Genomic DNA, 23,321 nt, shown 5'->3' on the forward strand with positions numbered 1-23,321 from the left:
AGCAAAGGCCCTTTATTAACTCTCATTTTGGATAATTGCTATGTTCACAACTATTTAATCAGCACAAGAGGGCAATCAATTTTAATCTCCTAGCTAAAGCAGGCTAGAAATTCTGGCCAAAAGTAACTTTGCACCCAGATTTCCAGTTTCACAAAGTTTGTCCTTTCACGCCAGAGCTCTCTTTCACAAGGTCTTTGGTCTTAAATTAACTCCTGGACAAGGTAAAACATTGTATGCCTTCAAGGGAGATGTCTCCAACACCTAATCCATTACTTTCAAATATAAATTCATGATAAAATATGAATTAGTCTATCGTGATTGATAGCGAACTTAAGGTCAAACCAACGTCTGTAACAACCTTTAAAAATAGGTCTGTCCCGGCTGGGCATGTGGCTCAGTGTAACACATCTGCCTAACATACAGATGGCCTTAGGCTAGATCCTCAGCACCCCTAAAGTCTAACAAACAACCAACATGAAAAAGCTCTCACAAAACAAAGATGAAAAGTCTGCCTACAGAAAACTGCTTGCTTGATGCAAGCATCACGTGTCCAGCAAAGGGTGAAAAGTCCACATGAACACTCGCCATCAACATACTTTTCATAGACACGAGCTGGGTGCAGGTACTGCAGAGCGCTTTAGTGGGGTGGGGTGGGGAGAAATGTTCTCTTACTTCCCACTGATGACAAGTCTATCCTCAGCTAAGAGAACACCTGCTGTGGAAACAGGCTGGACTGAGTTCAGAAGAACAGAGCCTGGCTCAGAATCCTTTCAGCTTTTCAACATCCAAGGCGAGGAGGAAAAATGTCCAGCTGAGAAGTGGATAGAAAACAGTGGTGTTCATGAAAGATTTCTTAGACAAACAATAAGAAAACTGGGACAAATCTTGGCTATCTTATTTCTTTTCTAGTGATTGGCAAGCAGTTAGGAATTGTTCAGTTCCCAAGGCCAGTGAGGTTAGGGAATTAAGCTACGGTGACCACGGAGAGCACCAGGGAAGCAGCTGAGGCCTTGTCTTGACCACACCACACCTCACTGGCCATCACTGATGGAACATATTCAGTGCCAGGCTGGTGCTCTGGCCATGGCCACATGCCTCCTGCTGTCCAGCAGCAAAGGTGTGGGGCCTGCAGTGAGAATTCCTGAGTTCTCTGCTCTAGTCCGGGTTTATTGTGTCTGTGTGCCTGAGCAGCGGGCAGTCAGGTCTCTCCTCCAGTCTCTGCCTCCCCCCAGTGCATCTTGTGATCGGTCCTTTTCCTATTTTGGGTGGTGCAGCCAGTCTAGAGAAGCGCAGCGAGCAGGACTGAGCAGAGCTCCTGGGAGCCCAAGGCCTCTTATTTCAGTGCCTCCCAGACTTCTCCCCTCTTCCTAAATCCTCTGACAACCTCATTATCAGTCTTTTGCTCCTGCTCTTGCGCATTCCCACATCATCTTCCATGACGGGGCCGTGACTCATTATGTATATAACCAACCATGTCATTTCACCCTCAAGCCTTCAGCGCCCTCTCATCTTTCTGAGCAATGCCTGGGCTTCTTCTGTGCCTCTCTGACCTCATCTGTCCTCAGTCTGGGATGTTCCAGCCACACGAGCTCCTCATATGTTCCAGGTTTGTCCTTACTGCTGATTTTGGACTCACAGTTTGCGTCCTTGTGTGTTAATTTTCTGTCAACTTGGCATAAGCTGGAGTCCTTTGAGAAGATAGTACCTTTACTGAGAAAATCACCTCATTAGAACAGCCATAGGGAAGTCTGTGGTGCTATGGAGAGCAAGTCAGTAAACAGCGTTTTTCTGTGGCCTCTGCTTCAGCTCCTGCCTCTAGGTTTCTTGTTTGTTTCCTCTGATGATGAATTATAACCTGCAAGCCCATTAAACTCCTTTCTTCTCCTAGTCGCTTTTGGTCATGGTGTCATCACAGCGATAACATAGCATTTTTTTTTTTGTTTGTTTTTTAATTGCGGACTGAGTAAGTTCTTAACCCGGCTTCTCAAAATCATATTTCCTTGGATTCTGCCCTTGGCCCAGAGTTTTCATTCTGTATAAGCCCCCCCCCCCCTAAGGAAATCTCATGGTTTTAAATCTAACGGTGTTAGTGATTACCAAACCTGGCTCAAAGCTCTGAGGTAGACTTGGATACTGAGCTGCCTCGTGATCATCTCTGTGTGGAAAACCTATAGCGATTTTAAACTCAAGTCATCATAGCTAGGCAGCGGTGGTGCCTGTCTTTTAACCCGGCACTCTGGAGGCAGGAGAATGCGGATTTCAGTGAGTTTGAGGCCAGCCTGGTCTACCAAGCAAGTTCTAGGACAGACAGGACTACACAGAGAAACCCTGTTTTGAAAAACTAACCAATAAAACAAATAAACAAACAAAAAACAGTTACATTCAAGACATCTTTGACAGAACTCTATCTTTTTTTTAAATCTAAATTAGCCTCTTCTATACTTCTCAATCCCAGTGCATGGTACCACCTTTGTCTGAACAAGAAAGCTGGGCTTTTCCCGCACTCTCTCCTGTTCTTTGCCCACTGTTCATTATTGTTCTCTCTCTGCACTTGTAACCCTGGGTTACAGCGACGGCTCACGACACATCCTCATTATTGTCGATGTCTGTGCACTAACCAGACGTTTCTATGGTTTCCTTTCCCCTGCATCCAAGGTACCCTACCTTCCCATCCTTGAAGTGCTTCTTCAGCTGTCTCTGCATGGCGGTCAGCTTCTTGGACTGCACTCCGCTGTAGGCCAGCAGCATGCCACCAAACTGCCTCTCAGTGATTCGTCCATCCACCGGGTCATGGCGTTCAAACTGGGTGGGAAGGAGACAGAGTGTTTGTGGGAGTAAATGGAAGGTTTTAACATGGATTGCAGAATGATCAACAGTGTTCCATGAAAGAAATGAATTTGGGCCTCAGTATCTTACAGATAAACCAGAACTGCTTGTATGCATACATGAAATTACCACAATAAAAATCATTACTGAGTTATCAATATGTGCTAATAAAAAAAAAACAGAACAGTCAAAGCTCCTCCCATATCCCACAGGTCAGGAGCACTCTTGAGAGGATAGTGCCAATTTTAAAACTCTACAAAAATTCAAAAATTCACAATTTTTTCCTTCCTCCTTCCCACCCTCCCCTCCCCCCTTCCCCTTCCTTCCTTCCTTCCTTCCTTCCTTCCTTCCTTCCTTCCTTCCTTCCTTCCTTCCTTTCGACAGACTTTCACTATGTAACCCTGGCTGGTCTGGAACTCAGTCTGTAGCAGGCTGGCCTTGAACTCATAGAGATCTGCCTGCCTCTTCCTCCCAAGTGCTGGAATTTCTACATGAAAAGTAATAACCACTCTCTAAGATTTCCCATGCCTTACTTCTCAGAGAAGACTTAAACACGATTACAAATTTTATCAATTGTGCATATGCAAAATCAAGCTTTTGTGAGCTGCCATGTGAGTGCTGGGAATTAAACTCGGGTCCTCTTGAAGAACAGCCAGTGCTCTTAACTGATGAGCCATCTCTAGCCCCCCAAATCAAGTTTTTGTATGCACTTAGATCTTTAGGGACTTCAAACAAGAGTAATTAATACATTTATAAGTTTTCTGGAAAATGAATAACTGAATATTAGGATATCCATAGAGTTTAAGAAAAATAGGTATTTAAAAATATGCATACAGGGGCTGGAGAGATGGCTCAGCGGTTAAGAGCATTGCCTGCCTTTCCAAAGGTCCTGAGTTCAATTCCCAGCAACCACATGGTGGCTCACAACCATCTATAAAGGGGTCTGGTGCCCTCTTCTGGCCTGCAGGCATATACACAGACAGAATATTGCATACATAATAAATAAATATTAAAAAAATATGCATCCAGCATAAAATGCCCTTAGCAGACTTGCTAATTACAAAGCTACTGAAAAATCATTAAAGACATTTATATATGCAGACAAAAAGTCTAAGCATTAAGGACTTCTAGCTATTCTAAGGGTTATCAGAAAATTGAGATTTCATTTAAAGAAAATGACGTGAAGATGGTAGGATCTCTCCACGGTTTTACTGGAACATCATAGACACACGGAAATGTGCCCATTCCTACACGGCAGGGCTAATCTGTTCTCCTGAGAGGGTATACACAGACGTCAGAGGGTACTAAGGGCACATCAACAGAACTTCCTGATTGTCTTCTAGTCTTCCAGCACTTGGATTGGTCATTGTGCGGCACAGAAAGGAAGGAGACAATTCTGTTTTCGCCCTATGGAGATAGGACACACGAGACAAGCAATGAAAATGAAAATTGCTAAGAAAGGATTCTTTCCCTTCTCATTTCCTCAGTTGGCCTGGTCAGCTGACACACCTTATCTCCTCACTCATGAGCCACGGGAGTGTCGAGCCATGAGAACCACGCTGTAATAGCAACCCTTTACTGTGCATGCGCCATACCCAGGCAGCTAACTTACACAATCTTTCATTTAAGCTCCACTCTGCAGGTAAGACTGAGGCGCTATGCAAGCACACGTTACAAGGCTGGGTGTGCAAAGGCAGCCCAGCCCATCGAGGCTGACACCATCTCCTGCTTCTCCCCAACCTTCAGGACAGCACTCGGTCACTTTGAATCAACTAGAACAGCCGGGGGTGGGAATGGGAGGCTGAGCGCCTTGTTTAAGAGAAAGCAAAGCTATCTGCAAAGGAAATCAAGGCCATCAATACCAAGTGAAGGTCTCCTTCCCCACCCAAGCCCGCGGTGTTCTACATCGGTCATTCCATCACTTCCATAGGACTGATTAATTTCCGACAAGACCCAAAGGTTTTGGGATTCGATTTAAGTTTGATTTATGGCTCAATTTACCATCCTGGAAGAAAACAGAGGAACTGATAAAAATTCTGCAAGTGGGCAACTTTCTGCACTGTTTGCAGCAGGCGGATCTCTATTTCCAGTGGGCTTAAACGCCTGAGTCAGAGTCCATTTACAATTGGAACCTAAGACGAAGCTATGGCCCCTGTTCTGCAGGCTGGACATTGGTACTCCCCTTTCTGGAATTCCCCATGTCGTGGGAGCAATCTCATACCTCAGCATTTCAGCCCTCTGCGGCAAGGCAGACTTGAGGCTGAAATGTTTGTCTGCAAACTGGACAGCAGTTGGCTTGCTCAAGGCTCAGGGAAGTCCTTCAGTTTTCAGCCACCAGACGTGCTGGAAATGCCTCTGGTATTTTTCAAGGGCAGTTTCCAGGGGAGATCCTCAAGCAGCAATTTCAGTGATCAAATTAGGATTTTTACTAACATTGAAGGCCCAGACTTGGCTTTTGGTAACAGGTTTCATTATTATTAAGCAATTAGAACTGAAACCCTTAAACACTAATATTTGCTCTTTCTGCACAGTCTGGCCCACTTCAGAACTCAGGGCTTTAGCACTTTGATTTGCCTCTGGGCAGCGCCTCTCTGCTTAGGCTACTGTGTCTTCTGAGGCAACACTACGTAATGAGTTTTTTTCTGCATTGTGGGGGATCAGGGCCTCATGTGTGCCAGCCTGTATGTTTCTGAAGTCTTTTTTTGTTTTGTTTTGTTTTTCGAGACAGGGGTTCTCTGTAGCTTTGGAGTCTGTCCTGGAACTAGCTCTTGCAGACCAGGCTGGTCTTGAACTCCCAAAGATTCTCCTGCCTCTGCCTCCTGGGATTAAAATGCTGGGATTAAAGGCGTGCACCACCACCACCCGGCTGTTTCTGAAGTCATAAATATGGCAGGGGTGGGGCCGTGTGTGGGTATTTTACACACACACAACTAGTAACAAACACATGCTCACTTAGGTTGAATCCCCGTCAATTCCACTTAGGTGACAATTAAGGAATTCCGTTCTAGTTAGTCCTGTGGCAAAGAACCTGTGGCCCAGCACACTACTCACTGTGCTGCCCCTCCGCCTTTCAAAGGCAGCTGCAGAGCTTTCCCTCTGCAGCCCCTGCCATGGTCTCAAACGAATATGCTATGCGCGCATACAAGCTGTCTCCCTGCTGATCCCCAGAGGGGTGGTGGGGCAGGCAAGCAAGGGCCAGAAAAGAGAAGCCAGCCAGCAAATGCTAAGATTTTTCCTGGCTTTCTACACACAGTATTTTTGTCCCCTGCTCCTTGCGGAGAGAAGGAATAGCCTTTTGGAGGGACAGATGGTCTACATTTATCTATGGGAGATGATCCGAGGAAGATGAAAAGAGAGGGAGAGAAGAAAACATGTTTTAATATAATGGCTAAAAAAAACAAAGATGGAAACACAGTAGAAAGGAGGAAGAAATCGGTATCTGAAAGTGGGTCATTACTTAGTGAAGACAAGGCGTTATCACACTCTAGGAGGTGTAAAGCAGACCACACTATCACACAGTGACAGCCTCCGAAGAGACCTGTCCAGTCTCCAGGCAAACCTTTTCCCGTACACAAGCGTTTCAGAATGACAAACTCTGCAGAGGCCTTTTGTAGCTTCTAAATTGCACAGTGCAACACCGCACGGGGCTTCTGTGCCACCATTATTCCTGCAGGAGTTTCGTACTATTAGGTTCATGAAAAAGAAAACGGATTACAGGCACTACTTCCCGTGGCACACCGTATTTTAAAGTTTGAGCTGCAATCTGTTTCTATAATTGGATGGGCATCTCTAAACTACGAGGAATCTTCATGGCCTCACTAATAGCTGTCTTCTGGCAAGGTGAGGATGTGCCAGCCTGCAGTTTGGGATGGAGGCAACATCCGCTCTGTGCTCAGCAGACTCAGACCATGAGATTACTGAATATCAACCAAACTGCTAGGCTGCTTGTGGTGCTGGGTCCTTGTGCACGCTGGGCAAGTGATTATTCTATCTCTGAGTGACATGCCAGCCTAAACAACTATACTTTTCAATTCCAAACTTAAAGAGTTCTTACAGTTTAAAACTGGTTTAGCTGGAGCCAGAAGTGGTGGTGAATACATGTAATTCCAGCACTCAAGATGTGGGCTGGGCACGGTGGTGCATGCCTTTAGTCTCCGCACTGGGAAGGCAGAGGCAGGCGAATTTCGAGGCCAGCCTCGTTCACTTAGTGTTTCAGGGCCAAACCTTGCCTTTTTTGTTGTTGCTGTTGTTGTTTTGTTTTGCCTGGGAAAGGTGGTGTGTGACTGTAATCCTAGTTACTTGGGAGGCTGAGGTGGGAAAAATCATTAAGAACTGCCCCAGGGAATCAAAAAGAAGGAAGTTTGGGCTGTGATTAAATCAGTTGACCAAATCCTGAGTTCCAGGGCAGCCTGGGCTGTGTAAAAAGACCCTGTCATAAACAACAACAACAACGAGGGTGGGGGAAGAAAGGCTGGCAATGTGGCTCAGCTGACAGAGAGCTTTGGCACGCATGAAGCCCTGGGTTCGGTCCCCAGCACTGCATTAACTGGCAGTGATGGCACATGTGGTCCCCATTACCCCAGCATTCAGGGAGGTGCAAGACAGGAGGGTAGGAAGTTAGAGGTTATCCTTGGCTGCACACACAGGTCATTCTGAGCTACACGAGGATTATCCTTGGCTATACAACACAGGTCATTCTGAGCTACATGAGACACTGTCTTTAAAAAAAAAAAAGTAGATTGCCAGCTGCATTTGTTACAAATTTGGCAATCTGCTATGTCACTAGTTGGAATGTCTAGGGCATTTTAACTATCATTTAAATATTTATATGAGCCCAATTAACCAGGTTGCCTCTCCTGAAGAGTCTTGGGCGACGTTCGGCCAGTTAACTCATCTTCTATTCAAATGTGTCAGGGTGGTATTAGGAAAGATCTGTTTTCAAAGAAAAGACGGCCTGGGAGAGCAGGATCTTCAAAGGAGATTCCGAGGCTGCCGGGCTCAGTCTGCACACTCTTGGTAGGCTTAACACTCGGAGCGTCCTTGTCCAGTCAGCTTGCACGGAACATTCGCATCTTGTGGCAGTTCTGGGTACCCTTCCCGAAGAACCTGACCAACAAAGGGCTAAAGGAACTGCTGTGCCGGGTCCCAGCCCCTCAGTGAAGTTACGTTGCTACACGAAACTGCTAAGGGATTTCGGGGGCTTTTTCCTTTAAGAGAACTTTAAACAAGCACTAGATGTTATAGGCAATTTCTGCTTCCAGTAACGTGAAAAATCCCTGGCTTTGCATTATACATTCCTGTGAGATCTGAGAGGTCCAGTGTTACTGGGAGTTCAAGGACACTTCTCTTTTCATGTGAGATCACAGAGTTTTGGAAATAGAAAGACTGCTGAGAGGAAAAAAAAAACCAGAAATGCTCTAATTTTAGGAGATAAGAACCAAGGACCGAGGGATCAACGGCTGTAGGGAGGCAGACTGCCCTAGACTGATGTGCCTGTGCTTTTCCCGAGTCCAAATATCTGTACAGAAAGTGTTGGGATCGGCTGCCTAGGCAAAAATACGGCAGGTCCATCCTAGCGCGTGGCTGACAGCTTGTCAGTTTCACGAGAGAGCTGGAGATTTGGCTTGTCCCTTACTTGATGCCAAAGAACCAGAACCATCCATGATATGCCTAAAGGTGAGGCAAACTGGACAACAACAACAGCTGATGCAAGCACTTTTAAGAAATAGTAATGGAAGGAAAAAACAGAAAAATACAATTACTACCCCACCTCCGTGCCTATAAAGCCAAATGCCTTTAAAGATCAACCTTGGGGAAAGACAGAACATCCTTACTGATAAAGGGAGAAACCTGTATAAGTCAGACTGCATAAGCTCGCCCAGTGGGAATGTATGCACTTCCAGTGAGTTCTGGCATGATGGGGATTAGCCCCACCTCGCTGACACACAGAGCAAACTCCCAGCTGCGCTGCCCACATGCCTGGTGATGTCTTACAGCAATGACAGAAACATAAAAGCTGCCCGGCCGCAGCAAGGAGAACCCAGTCAACTCCAGACCCTCCGTGCTCCAAAGGAGGCGTTCACCGGTTTTGACAGGACCTGGAATAACTTGGGGCTCTGGAGGGAGGCTTGTGTTATGCTAAGGACCTGGGTAATTTTTCTTCCTGTCATTTTTTCCTGTCTGGGGCTGCCCCCGCTCCATCTCCTTGTGTAAACCCTGTCCTTCCCTGAACCTTATGGTCCTACTAATGATCTCAAATGCACTCAGTTTTCCAGAATCTTTTGGGCTCTGATGACAGGTAAGGCCTACTAGGTGTGTCCAAAGTGTAGCCTTACAGGCTACTAGAGGCCTGGGAGAGCCAGGAATGCTGCCCAACACAAAACTGTCAGCTTACGGAAAGCTTTGATGTATTTTTGCAATCTGGGACATGCCTGCATTACTTGTTCATGGTGTCTGTATCTCTCCTAACATTATAAACTGCTTAAAACTTCTTTTGTGTTTATGGTGTACGTGCAGAAAGGAGGGTGCATGCTATGTTGCACATGGTGGGGAAGTCCAAAGGATAATCTTGGTACTGGTCCTTGTCTTGTCTTATTTTCCATAGGGTCTCTTGTTCTCTGTGACATATTCCAGGCTAGCTGGCCCCAGACCTTTTGGGGATTGGTTTGACCACACCTTCCATCTCTCTCCAGGAGTGCTGGGGTTACGTGCTAGGGCTAGCTGGATGTGGGTTCCACAGAGCTGAATCATGCTCCTTATGCCTTCATAGCAAGCATTCTACCTACCAGGTCACCTCCCAGCCCAGGATTAGCTACTTCTTGGAGGAAGAGGATGGGATTTATATTATTTGCTGTGTCACACACATAGCATGAGCTCATTACATAATTTGGTTGAATGTCTCTGTCTTATAAAATTCACCTGCCAATTTATTATCAGATGGGCACCCAAGACACACTTTGCAGTAGAGACTATGGTAGGCCTAAGGGGTGATGGTATGGCGTCTTTAGAATTGGGATTTATTCCCGAGGGCCAGGGGGATCTTGTAGTTGTCCCTAGAGCATCAAGGAGACGACGAGGTGTGGGCTCTGCTGGCTAGGAAGGACCACTCGCCTTTGCTGGGTCAGTTCACACACAACAAGACTGAGGGAACCACGCAGACAGCCGAGATCAGCACCAGCAAGAGGGAGGCTGTGAGGGAGGCTGTGGCAGGACGGCAGTGCTAGACTTCACGAGTAAAACAGTTTGTACTCAGAATCTGGAAGCCAGCTGGGGTGATAAATTAGGTGAGACTGGCAGGTACATTTATTCACTAAAGCGAGAACCGAAAGAATCCATCAGCAAGGTTCTGGTTTTTCCTTTCACTTGCTATTCCAAAATTCTACCATGTCATCAATTTTTATAAAATGCAGGCAAGGATAGATGTCTGTAAATCATTAGCATAACTCTGTATCACTAGGAAAGTAAGACTGTTTTGACCAAAACACAGAAAGACCCACTCATCTGAGTTAGCAAACTGAATCGCGGGATCTACACTCAACTGAAGATGTTTGTGGGTGCCCTTCCATTTGGCCACTGGAACAGATGACCCCTGGGAAACACTCTACACGGCTCTATCTTCTCTATCACCACCCCCACCACATCCACATCAAAAGTACTGTTTGTCTGAGGGCTGGAAATGAATCCAATAGAACAAGGCGGCAGGAAACCAGCACGGTAGTCAGAGGACTTGATTTTGTTCTCCCTTGCACAAATACCAACTGTGTTTCTCTAGGCAACCCATTTAACCCTTCCGGGCCTCAGCTACTTCATCTATCACATGGGTACAATGACAGTATCTCTCTCCTAGGATTACTGTGAAGGTTAAATTAGATAAAAGATGTACAGTTACCTTGATTGATCTTTTCTTTTCTCAAATATTTTTACTTAATTTTTTTTTTTTTTTTGAGCTTGTGTTTCACCAGACAGCCCAGGATGGTCTGGAACTTCTTAGTCTATATTGCTGGGAATTGAACTCAGGACCTTATGCCTTTATGGCAAGCATCCTATCACTGAGCTCTGTCTGCAAATGCCTTTAGATAGTTCTTCACATTGTAAGAATTATTACTGTGTTGAAATCCTGTGTCTGTCTGTCTGTCTGTCTGTCTGTCTCTCTCTCTCTCTCTCTCTCTCTGTGCATGTGTCTCTCTGTGTGTGTCCAGAAGCACTTGACACCCTGCAGCTGGAGTTATAGGTGGTTGTAAGTTACCCGATATGGGTGCTGGGGCCTGAACTCAGGTCCTCTGCAAGAGCAGTACATGCTCTTAACTGCTGAGCCACTGTCGGGACTCTGTCCAAGAATGGAGTCCTGTGAGAATTCTGAGTGCGGGGAGAAAACTCCCAGAAAACAAGGGTCTTGTAGCCTCAGTTTCTTCAAAACAGAACTGTTCTTAAATGTGTTTTCACGCTCCTCCCGGGTGCAGTGGATGGGAGCGAGCTCACTTCAGCTGGTGTTATTCGTGTGCCTCTATGGAAAAACATGTTTTTGCTACGTGCTGCTTTCCTTGTGATTGTACGCTTTACTCGGGACTCTTCTTAGGCCTCAGAAGTTAAATTCTCTGATGCTCTGAATAAAGTTGGCTATTGCATGAGACTTTAGCTGGCCTCATTCTTAGGCCCACTCTCCCAGGTTCATGCAGTCAAAGAGGGTGGTAAACAATCCATATCTCAGGAAGTAGAAAAAGACAACATCTCCTGAGTAAACTGGGAGCATGGGGACCTTGGGAGAGGGTTGAAGGGGAGAGGAGAGACAGGGACGGGAGCAGAGAAAATGTAGAGCTCAATAAAAATCAATAATATATATATATATCCACATCTCCAGCTCCATTATTATTATTATTAACATTATTTTTTAAACTGTGTGTTTGTGTGTGTGTATACACAAGAGTGCTGGTGCCTGCACAGGCCAGAAGTGGCTGTCAGATCCCCTAGAGCCAGCATTATGGGTGAGTGTAGGCTGCCTGACATGGGAGCTGGGAAGATCAGGCTCTTAACTGCTGGGCTGTCCTCAGTCTTACATTTAGTATCTGAAATCAGTAGACTTCTGAAGCTTGTCATTGGCTAGGCAGCAGCTGTGCCATTGTCACTGCCTGCAGAAACAAGCTGGCAGAATGGGTGTCAACAGTTTAGGGGAAAACCCCAGGTGACAGTGGGATTTTCCTTTCAAAGGCTGCATCAACACAGAGCTGTGGTGGCTCAGAGGACAACAGCCTGTGGGGGAGTAGCCAGCCGGCCAGCCCGAGTCAGGCTAAGCCAGGTGTGCTGGCTCCTGAATGAGGGCAAGTTTAGACCAAGTTATTAATTTATTTACTTGCATTTCCCTTTTGTGTCTGCATAAGAATGTCATATACTAAAAAGCCTCAGCCTAGAGGAATGTTGTAAGCTTGATAGTTATTGACAGGGAAAAAAATCCTGGCATGGCTCCTGATGTAACTAAATATTTTTACTACGCAGAAAGTAAAGAAGTTATTTTTGTCATGGTGAGCTCAACGGCATTTTCTTTTCTCTCTCTGGGAGAAGATAATGGTGCATCCCTCCAACGTTTGTGCTTTGTTGTTTGATAAGCGTGGCAGTAATCAGCCGGGCACATGCTGAGAGCGCAGGAAACATTAGCCGCCAGGTAGAATAGCATTAGCAATAGGTCTGGGATTAGTTTGTTTCTGTTACCTTCAGCTACATTAAAATCTTATTCTCGTTTTTGCTTATGTGTATCTGTGTGGATGTATGCCGTGTGTTTATATGTGCCCACGGAAGACAGAGGGGGGCACTGGATACCCCGGAGTGGGGTGACGGTGATGAGTCACCTGATGTGGGGGCTGCAGACTGCATCAGGTCTAGAGGAGCAGCACGCGCTCTGAACCACTGACCCAGCTCTCTAGCATCCCTTCAGCTACGGTTAAAGAGAAATATAACATCTTCTATAAAGATAGCCAATACTGGAGGAGGGGCTCCTGAGGTCCACCCCTGGCTGAAGAGCGACGGGAGGAGCGACGGGCAGTTAGTTCCTGCTGGCTGCCAGGGGAGGGCGAGTCACTTTTCTTCATTAGTCCCCGGTCAGCTGCCCATGCGTCAGAAAAAAAACAAAACCAAAACCAAATCATACTCATGCTCAAACAGGCTGCGCTAATCAGACTCGGTGGGTCACAGAGAAACAAAATGACAAGGGCGTAAGGGAGACTGTTCTGGGAAGGAGGGCCTCTATGAGGAAGTGAAGTGCAAGGGTGGAGTCAGGACGGGCCTCATTGAGGAAGTGAGGTTGCATTCCCATTAGAGGAAGGAACTGGGTGAGGAGGACAAAAGGGAGGTGGGTGAAGGAGGAAGGAAGGTCACGGCAGGCACTCGGTAGTACAAAGGCCTCTGGGTGGAAGACTGGCTGGCATGAGGTGACCAGGAGGAAGAGGCAGAGTGAAGTTACATAGGGCCTACTGGCATGGTCCCAAGTGGTCCATGCAGAAGAGCTGACGCTGAGACCAGATGGAGCTGGAGGTGACGCTCCTGACAGAGACTATGGGAACGGGTGGACTGAAGACTTCAATTCCTTTCTACTTCATATACATTTCTCGGTGTGACTCTAATTACCTGAAAGACTATGGCAGCTCCACGGCCTCGCTGCCAACACTAAGCCTCTATTATAGGAAAGTCAGGCAATTCTGTACTTCTTCCTCACAGGTTTTTCTTTTGCTGGGTCTAGAAGAATGCTTTCATGTCTGAAATAATACTTCTCTGATCCTTAGGTCCTTTCAAAGTCTTCTTTGGGTCTTAGGATACTGGCAGCTGCTGCTATGTCAACGGGATTGACAGGGACAAGGTAACTGAGGCAGTGGCGGCTACTGAAGCCACTTCCGCCATCTCCTAGAGTCCTAGAGCTCTCTGCCGTCTGGAGCTCTGCATGGATCTGATCTAAAGGGCTAGCTGAGACACACAAGACGAAGTTAATAGTCGGTCACTCCACAGCTTCACTACAGTTCCAATTCCTGCCTTTTCGCTCTGGCTGCCACATGGCGGGGAGTCAGTAACAGGCCCTGTCACCTCCATGGCTGGCGTTACCTGAGGAGACCAGCACCGGTTTTAGTTTGGAGGCAGAAGGGATGTTAATGAGTACATTTATTTCATCAGGACCCACCGGATAAACACACTAAAATTATGTCACCGTGGCAACAGCTGCTTGGTCTTCTGTCCCGAATTTACCAGCTAATGAGGGCTCACGGAGGCAGGCAGGTCCAGTGTTTAAAGCCATCAGTCCTCGGGCTGGACACAGAGTTAGCACAGCTCAGGAGCAACTGTGTAGCCTGCACTCTGCCCTTAGCATCTGCCCCTGAGTCCGCTAACAGATGGGCCTGGGGAACCACGGAAAAGCCAGGGGTGGAAGGTGAGCCTTTTTGTATGGCCTCTAAAGTCTGGTTTAGTGAGGACCAGAAGGCCATGTCCCCTTATTCCAGACTGAATTTAGGTTCCTCTATGGAGAGCAGGCTCCTGGGCACAGCTGACAGTGCACATGTAAAATCTAGTTAGCTCTGACCCGTTATCGACTGCACATTCAGATAAACGGACTTATTCACCTCACCAAACACGTCCATGGCTTATTAATTTCTCTGGCAGAAACCGAATGCAAAAACCACACTCCCATCACACCTGTGATTACACACAGAAGTGAGGAAAATCAAAGAGACTGCTCCCTTGGGTACTGAACCACCAGACTGGAAAGCTGTTTATTAACAGTGAACTCCAGAGCCGAATTCAGATCCACAGATATGCCCCAGGATTTGCTAAGACAAACTTGGCGATAATTGAGGAGAGATTTCCCTACCGTTCCTGGTAGACACAAGAAAGAAGTTGCTGTGTTAGCTCTCTGAAGTAAGTAGAAGATGAGATTAGTAGCTGACAAAAAAAGTTGCAGTATTACTCTAGACTCAAATTCTAAAACCTCGATGCCAGGCACCCCTTGACAAAATCAAAGTCAGTGTGTGGGAGGGCCTGGTGGGCAGCGCACTTGATTCCACTTCCTTGGGTTAGTATCCTGGATACGTAAGGGTTTCCATTAGATGAATAACTAGAGCTTATACAAGAGTATAACCAAATAGGTAACTTGTAACTTAAAATTTGATATTCATTAGGTCAAAGGAATAAAATAACTCAGATATCCGGGGGCTGTCACTAAATGACACGCTAATGTTTTTATAATTTTTTGCATCATATTCCACATATTATGAGAGTATACTTCCGCAAACGAGAAGTTAAAAAGGAATCTGTTGGGTTTTAAATGCATTATCAAGGCGTCACAGTAGGAATATTCCAAACTGGCTACAAATATTGCAGAAAAAAACCCTACAATTGCAAAGTAATCTTGATATATTCCCCAAATTGAGGAAACAAATTACAAGCATGAAAATATTTGCATACTATACACTGCTTTGACTGTGAAATGACATTTGTTTGCAGTGCCCAAAATGTGTGCTGTAAACGGCAGCCACACATCATGGTGTGCAGCATAACAGGGGCTTGCTTATTCTCTCTAAGGCTCTCGTCCTAGGAACAGCAGGGGAGACTCAATACAGAGGCTGAGAGGCGGTTTCCTTGTGGATGCAGAAGCTGCAGAGGGAGAAGGGAGAGGCCGTGCCTGAAGTATATGCATGTGGGCGGCCTGGGTCATAATCACACAGGGCTGGGCCTTTCAGGATCGAGAGAGAAGAGAGCCATGTGCGGTGCTCAGCTCCTACAGAGTAGCATCTGGGGTGAAGGAACGCATTTCCCTAGTCACTGGATTCAAAGTTAATGAGACGTGGGGCAGGACTCCGGGGATCCTGAGCAGTGCCAGCTACCACAGAGAGGCCATGAGCCATCTAAAATAAAATCCCCATCGATGGGGCCAAGTTCATGAGACAGCACTGGAGGCAGCATGCCACTGGAACCGACTGGTCTGGGCTCAGCCTTCTGAAAGACAGCGTGGTACTCTGGGGAAGGTGTGGATAGCAAAACGGCCTCCGGCGTTCCCCTTCTCCTAATGCTTACAAGCTTGTGTACCCATCCCAGCAGCGGACCAGCATCTGTCTGAGCCCCATGAGAGGCCGCTGCCATATCCTGAGCATCTATGAAGAGGTTCGCAGAGCAGGGAACTGAAGCCTTCTGCCTACAGCTGTGTGAGTGAGCTTGCCAGAGGAGTCTGCGGCTCAGTCAAGCCCTCAACTCAGCTAGACTGCCTCCGGATTCCTGCCCCTTGCAAATTCTGATATATATATGCTGTTTTAGGCTGGCAAAACAATCAATTCCTATCTTCCAGCATAATGAACCCAATATACCTCATTAATTTTCTAGCTGATCTATGCTGCAAGTTAGTGACTGCCGATTAATTAGGGCAATTTCTCATACCATAATGGTTAACTAACATGGAGTCTCAAAGCTTTGCCGTTGGAGGGAAGGTGGTAGAAGCCATTTCATTTCCTGTGTGGGAAATGTGTCTAAGCAGGACCATCTACTAATGAGGTATCAGAGGCAGAGCTGGCATCTCAGCATCGCTGGCATTGCCTTAGACAATAACAGCTGTCAAATTAAATGGATGCATTCACTTTTTCATTTGTGTGTGTGTGCAGATATAAATGAATAGGATCTACTAATATCCTAAGAAATGATAACAGCAATTTCAATATTGATAATTCTATACAATGTCCAGTAAAGAGGAAGTGGCCATCCTAATCCTCTCTTTCAGAAAAGTATTATTGTATTTATTTTATTTAAAAGATTATTTATGTATATGTGTATGTCTGTGCATACATGCACACCTATGGAGCCCAGAAAAGGTGTCAAAACCCCTAGGAATAGAGTTACAGATGGTTGTGAGCCACCATGTTGGTGCTGAAAATTGAACCTGGTCCTCTGAAAGAGCAGCCATTGCTTTTCATCAGAGAGCCATTTCTTCAGCTCCTATTTCTTTGTTTTAGAGATAGGGTCTCACTGTGTGGCTCAGGCTGCCTTGAATTCCTTGGTTTACACATTTCTGACTCAAATCCCTGAGCAGCTAGACTACAGGGGCATACACTGCCTCTTAACTTCTGATATCATTCATCACAAGATATCTGCATGGAAATTTGAAAATATTATCAAAATAGTTCACCAGTATCTTCCAGAACAATGAATTCAATATACCTCATTCACTTCTTTAGTTGAATATACTGAAAATTACTGACATGGCATTATGCTGTGTATTGTTTTCAACATCTCTTCAGGTATGAAGGACTAGAGCGAAGAGTCTCCACAAACCGGAGAAATTAAAAGAAGGAAAAAAGGGGCTCACGATTTTGACTCTTAGCTGTGCTGTGGTGGTACACACCTTTAATCCCAGCACTCACGAGGCAGAGGCAGGCAGATCTCTGAGCTCGAGGACAGCCCGGTCTTACAGAGTAAGTTCCATGACAGACAACGCTACACAGAGAAACCCTGTCTCAAAAATCAAACAAAGAAACAAAAAACAAAACAAGCAGAAAAACAACAACAAAAGAAGATTTTTGACTCTATCTCACACACCAAAGGCTCCATTTCTACCTAGAACCATAAAATTCTGAAGTTGAAAAAAAACAACAACTTAGAAATCATTTGGACAGTGGTGTCAACCTTCCTAATGCTGGGACCCTTTAATACAGTTCCTCATGAAAAAAAAAATACAGTTCCTCATGTTGTGTTGACCTCCAACCATAAAATTATTTCATTGTTACTTTATAACTGCAATTTTGCTACTGTTATGAATTGCAATGTAAATATCTGATGTCACTTGACCCCAAAGGGGTGGCAACCCACAGGCTGAGGACCACTGATCTAGGTAGGACATTAAAAAATTCTATCAACATAGTGGCTGTAAAGTGGGCCATTTTCTGATCATCTGCCAAGCTTTAAAGGCTGCAAAGCTGCACAGACTAAGAATGGACAGTAATGCCAGGAAGTCCAGGTCACTGATCCCTCCCGCGTTTCCTCTTTGCACAATTAAAGACAGGTAGGAGACACTAGCAGGCTGTGGCAGGGCATTCTGTGGAACAGGAGTCAGCGAAGGAAATGGCAGGTCAATGCCCATGTGAGGATGAAGAAACGGGCAGCGAGTGCGGAAGGGAGGCTAGATCCCGCCTCAGGAATGCCAGCATTATCTCCATCCTGCACAACAAATTAAGGTTCCTGTGTTGGTGAGGGTTTCTGGTGCTGTGGTAAAACACCATAACGGAAAGCAAGTTGGGGAGGAAAGGGTTTATTTTAGTTTACAGTTTGATATCACAGGCCACCATCTGGGGAAGTCAGGACAGGAACTCAAACAGGGCAGGGACTTGGAGGCAGGCACTGATGCAGAGGCCATGGAGGGTGCTGTTTACTGGCTTGCCTGGCTGCCTTCTAATATCTCCCAGGACCAGCACCCCAGGGGTAGCACCACCTATAACGAGCGGGGACCTCCCACATCAACCATCAATCAAGAAAATGCACCATAGTTCAATCTGCTGGGGACAGTGTTTTTTTTTTTTTTTTTTCTCAATTAAGGTTTCCTCTTCCCAAATGAGTCTAGCTTGTGTCGAGTTGACATAAAACTAGCCAACACAGCTTCCAAGGTCACAGAAGTAAAATTAAAACTTAAATCCATTAAAAAATACAGTTATACTGGTTACTGTATACCAGTTATTCTAATAGGTTATTCCATTTATAGTGAAATACTTATCGTGTGCCTAGTCTACGCTAAACATAGTCTGGGGGGTAAAAAGTGAACAAGTTAGATATTTCATTGCCTCATGAATCAGTGGACAGGAGTTAGGGGAGACCGGTTTTAAACAGGTGTCATGCACTTGCCTTAGGCTATTGTACCACCACAAGTTCAAGACAAGCTTCGGCTACCCAGTAACGCTTCGTCTCAAAAGCCACTGCTATTGGGGCTGCTGAGTCGGCTCAGTGGTTAGGAGCACTGACTGCTCTTCCCAAAGACCTGTGCTCAATTTTCAGCACCCACAGCATAGCTCACAAATGTCTGTAACTCCAGCTCTAGGGGATCTGATATCTTCTGGCCTTCAAAGGCACTAGGAATGTATGTTACACATAGATACAGGCCAAACACCCATACACAAAATAAGATAAACTACAACCACCCCCACAAACGTTTGTGGGGCCCTACCCTTTACTTCCGAGCGATTAGCTATGGCCAGGTTCCGGGAGAGGACAAACATCCCTGTTTTTAGTTGTGGATCCTGTGCTAAGTTCACCAAATTTCAAAGCCATCGCCACATAGATGGCCCCTGGCTAATCCTGGTGGTCACAAAACAAAGGGAGGAAACGTGACTGTTCAACAGATTTGTGGGGAGAGTGAATGGGGTGGCTGGGAAGTGGAAGGCGAGAGTGGGCAGCCTGAAAAGTGTATACATGAGAACTTGCAAAAACAACTGACACCCTCCCCCAATGAGTGGATAAACGGATGAACGAATGAGCAGAGAGGCTAAGGACGGCTCTCTAAGCATGTGACGCTGAAAATGACCACATCTCTTAGAGCTGCCTCTTCACAGCGGCCTCGCCAGCCCTGCCAGGTGTCCCGAGCCCTCACCCCTGCATTGCACCTCTCCCCGTGGACACAAGGGTGCTCTCACGGAGATCCATCCTTCCCAGGTTGGGGGCACTGCACCTCTCCCCGTGGACACAAGGGTGCTCATGGAGATCCATCCTTCCCAGGCTCCTTTCTCCTTCTGCACAGCAGCAATCCTGTCCCTGGCTTTCTCTGCATTCTTTAGGAACACTGACCATCTTTGTCTGGGCTCCTATACCCACAGAGGCCATACACTGGTGATCCCTACCTACATCTCCAACTGTGCCATTACTCAGAATGCCAAGCCCAGGTGCCCAACCACTTCCTGACCAACCTGAGATGCCCCATCGGCACTTCAGCCTGAGCCAAGCACTTTGGCACATACCTATAATCTCAGCTCTCAAGAAGCTATCATGAGCTTGAGGTCAGTTTGGCCTATTTAGGGAGATCCTGTCTCATGCCCACCCCAAAACCCACTAACCTGAAAATGACCAAAACAGAACTCAGCACTTTTCTGAAAGTGCTGCTTTTAGAAGCTCCCCTCTCGTCTTCTCTCCTGTACCAGACACCAAATCCAGAAATACCTTTCACTTAGGATTTTGCAAACCCTTTCCTTTCTCCTCTTTCCTAAGATTACTTTATTAATTTCTCTTTAGATAAACACTAAAACCATTGAATGGTCTTTTCCCTCTGCTAATCTACACAGTACCAGTAGATCTTTCTAGGGACCCAGATCTGATCACACTGCTTCCCTTTTAAACCTTGGTATGTTTCCTGAACCACAGAGCATCATGGATGAGGCGCGCACCCCCCCCCCCCCCAGCGCAGAGCGCTTCATGGCCGGCTGCTGTCTTCTTTATTCTCTAGGATGCACCATCTTCTCTTCCTCCCATCTTTGCAGCTGCTCTGTTTCCTTACGATGCATTTTTGTCTCTTCTGCTGTCATATCTTTCTCTCTAATAAACGACTGCAGGAGTTTACATTTCATTAGCCTAAGCTTTAATAAGAAAAGACATCCATGACCCTGTGGGATAGTCCGACAGAAAGCAAACAGGAGAGATTGGGAGAGGAGGCAGGGAAGACAGCCATAAGAAAAGTAACGAGAGGTGAGGGAGACTTGGGGAATGTCCGTTTCTATGCCACTAGCTGAACTCAGAAGAAGATACGATCCTCGAACGTGGCATTTGCTCAGAGCATCAAGTCAACAGGGGTGTATGGAATGTATTATTAATTCACGAGGTACTGCAAGGCTGGCTCTGGCTCCTAAGACACTGTCTAGACTCCAGAGACTCCTCCAACAGACTAGAGTTAAAGCTTGCTGTTCTTTTTCTAAGCATTTCCTTTGACATCTAAAGATGCCCTAGACATTATTACTTTGTTTAAGCTTTCTCATGCTTTGTTACTTTCTTTTACTTTAGGAAGGATACACAGCTCACACTAGAAGCTGCCCAACCTTAGCCTCCTGTCTGCTGGCATTACAGGTCTGTGTCACCATGACTAGCAAGGGTCCAAATGAAGGCTGGTTGGGAGGCCAAATTTAGTCTATCTCAAGGCCCATCTAGATCTTGGGGAAACCTACAGGCTCCACTTCATTGATCTTACCTGCTTATTTTCCTCTCTGTCTGTCTGTCTGTCTGTCTGCACACCCCTCTTGCATTTCTGCAGATCCAGCAGAGGGTACAGGAGAACTCCCAGGAGAGCCATCAATTCAAGTCTGGTCTGGGACGATCTTCGTAAGAAAGGTCATTCTTTCCGTCACTCTTTTCCTGGCCGCGGTCCCAGAGTTACTCCCGCTGCCGGCCTCTTCTCATCCTTCCCACGCCAGGACAAAGAATGAATGACAACAAACCAGTGTGCTTGTCAGGCGGCCGCGTCTCAGAGCTAAGGGTGACTCAGAAGACGCCCTCGAGCAGATGCCTGTCCTCTCACCTCACAGACCGAGCTACGCGTCCCACTTCATACTTGTACAGACACATTTCTCTGACACTAGGGATTACATGTGACAAGGAGAAAATGTCCGGGGCTGGGCGGGGTGCATGTGGATGGAAAACCTCAGCATGTGCGAGGCTGAGGCTAGAACTGTCACATTTAGACTAACATAGGCTACACAGGACTACAAAAGAAAATTCTAGTTCGTTCATCTTAGGGCAATGTTTTGTTTGTTTCTATACCTTCAACACTGAGTGCAGATCCTGGCAGGCTGGTTCAAGCTGGAAGAGCTGGACCGCTGGGAATCAAATCTCTGGCCCACCCTCTGTGTATGAGGATTCGGGGCAAGTTGTTTAACCTCTCTGTGTCTCAATTTCTGTACTTAATTTTTTTCTCCCTCAGACAAGGTTTTTCTGTGTAGCTTGGGCTATCTTGGAACTTGCTCTGTAGACCAGGTTGGCCTCAAACTCACGGAGATTCACCTGCCTCTGCCTCCTGAGTGCTGGGATTAAACTCCTGAGTGCCTGCCTGGCACAGGCAGTTGGCACAGGTTACCAAGTGAGCTGGGTGTGGCGGTGCACACCTATGGCGGGTTCCACATGTCTTACAATGCCAACCTTCCAGCACCATGAAGGTCAGATGAGGCCAGGAATAGGGAGCATTGAGACAGTGCCTAGCTCAGGGGAAAGGCCCGAGAGGAACTGGCTAGTATTTTCCTCACATTTGGCCTGCTGTTAACATGCAGGACAGTGCCACAGATGGGCAGCCATGGGCTGCTCCGTCTAGGAGTATGTAGAACTTTAACAAGGAACTGAATCTGATCACCTTCCCCCATACCGCTCTCCATCTTCTGTGTGCATTTCAATGCTATTATGTTAAAATTCATTTGTAGCTGAAATCTAAAACCTAACTATCACTGCACTCGAGTTCCAAAAAGAATGACCTACGGACTGCTAGACACTGGCACCGAGCTCCGAAGTTGAGGAGGGCGTGTGTTCCATTGGGAAAGGGCTGCTGAGACTTTGAATGACAGTCAAGAGACGTTTCCCCGGAGCAAGGTCAAATCGTCATCATTTATTTATGAGTTGGATTTTTCTTTCTTGTGGCCAGTTTAAAATGAATTTAGAATGTAACTTTAAGGATACTAGATGACAGAAAAAGCCTGGAAACTGCCAAATATTCTAAAGGTATCACTGCCGTACTGTTGACATAGGAATTGCAAAGTTACCCGGAAGTCAGCAGGAGACAGGTCTTTGACAGGTCTTGGTATTTAAATGATTAATCTGATTTAGAAGGGCTACGGCCCTTTAAGAACCCTGTCCACTCCAGCCATGGCAGCATGTGCCTGTAGTTCTGATCTCTCAGAACACCAAGACAGGAAGATGACTGAGCCCAGTTTATGTTGGCCTGGACAACACAGATGGACTCTGCTACCCCGAGATGTTCCCGCCCCTACAAAACAATTAAAGAACCATTAGAGAAAATTATTATTCTATTATCTATTTTTAACTTTTTCTTTTCTTTTATTGAGACAGGCTCTCATGTAGCTCAGGCTGGCCTCAAATTCATTACATAGTTGAGGGATGACCCTGAGCTCCTTACCTTCCTGCCTCTGTCTCCCAGGGACAGGAATTAAAGGCATGCTCCACACTGCCCTGGGATGAACTATTTTCCAAAGCAGTGATCAGTTCTTTAAAATCCTAGGTTCAAGCTGGGTGGAGGTGGCCCACACCTTTAAACCCAGCAGAAGCAGGCTGCCTGTGAGTTCGAAACCAGCCTGGTTTATAGAGCTAGTTCCAGGGCAGCCAGAACTGTTACACAGAGAAACTGTCTTGAAAACAAAACAAAACAAAAATCCTAGGCTCCAGGGCATGGTGGCACATACTTTTAATCCCAGCAGTAGGGAACAAGATGTAGGTGGATCTATATGAGTTCCAGGCCAGCCTGGTGTATATACTAAGTTCTCATACTAATAGTGTGAGATCCTGTATATATA

The 23,321-nt window shown here is 46.2% G+C and overlaps 1 protein-coding gene across 2 annotated transcripts in view; it reads right to left on the bottom strand.

Annotated features, from left to right (window-relative positions):
- The window catches only part of Micu1 (mitochondrial calcium uptake 1), a 141,276-nt gene that overhangs the window by 28,092 nt on the left and 89,863 nt on the right, over nt 1-23,321 (bottom strand). For both annotated transcript variants that reach the window (XM_050140015.1, XM_050140016.1), the window contains exon 9: nt 2,665-2,802. In XM_050140015.1, coding sequence (XP_049995972.1) covers nt 2,665-2,802 — 138 coding nt within the window. The remainder of the gene's footprint in view (nt 1-2,664; nt 2,803-23,321) is intronic.

Source organism: Alexandromys fortis, unplaced genomic scaffold (assembly GCF_014885135.2).
Source record: "Alexandromys fortis isolate MF-2015 unplaced genomic scaffold, M_Fortis_MF-2015_v1.1 scaffold_9, whole genome shotgun sequence".
NCBI classification, from domain to species: domain Eukaryota; kingdom Metazoa; phylum Chordata; class Mammalia; order Rodentia; family Cricetidae; genus Alexandromys; species Alexandromys fortis.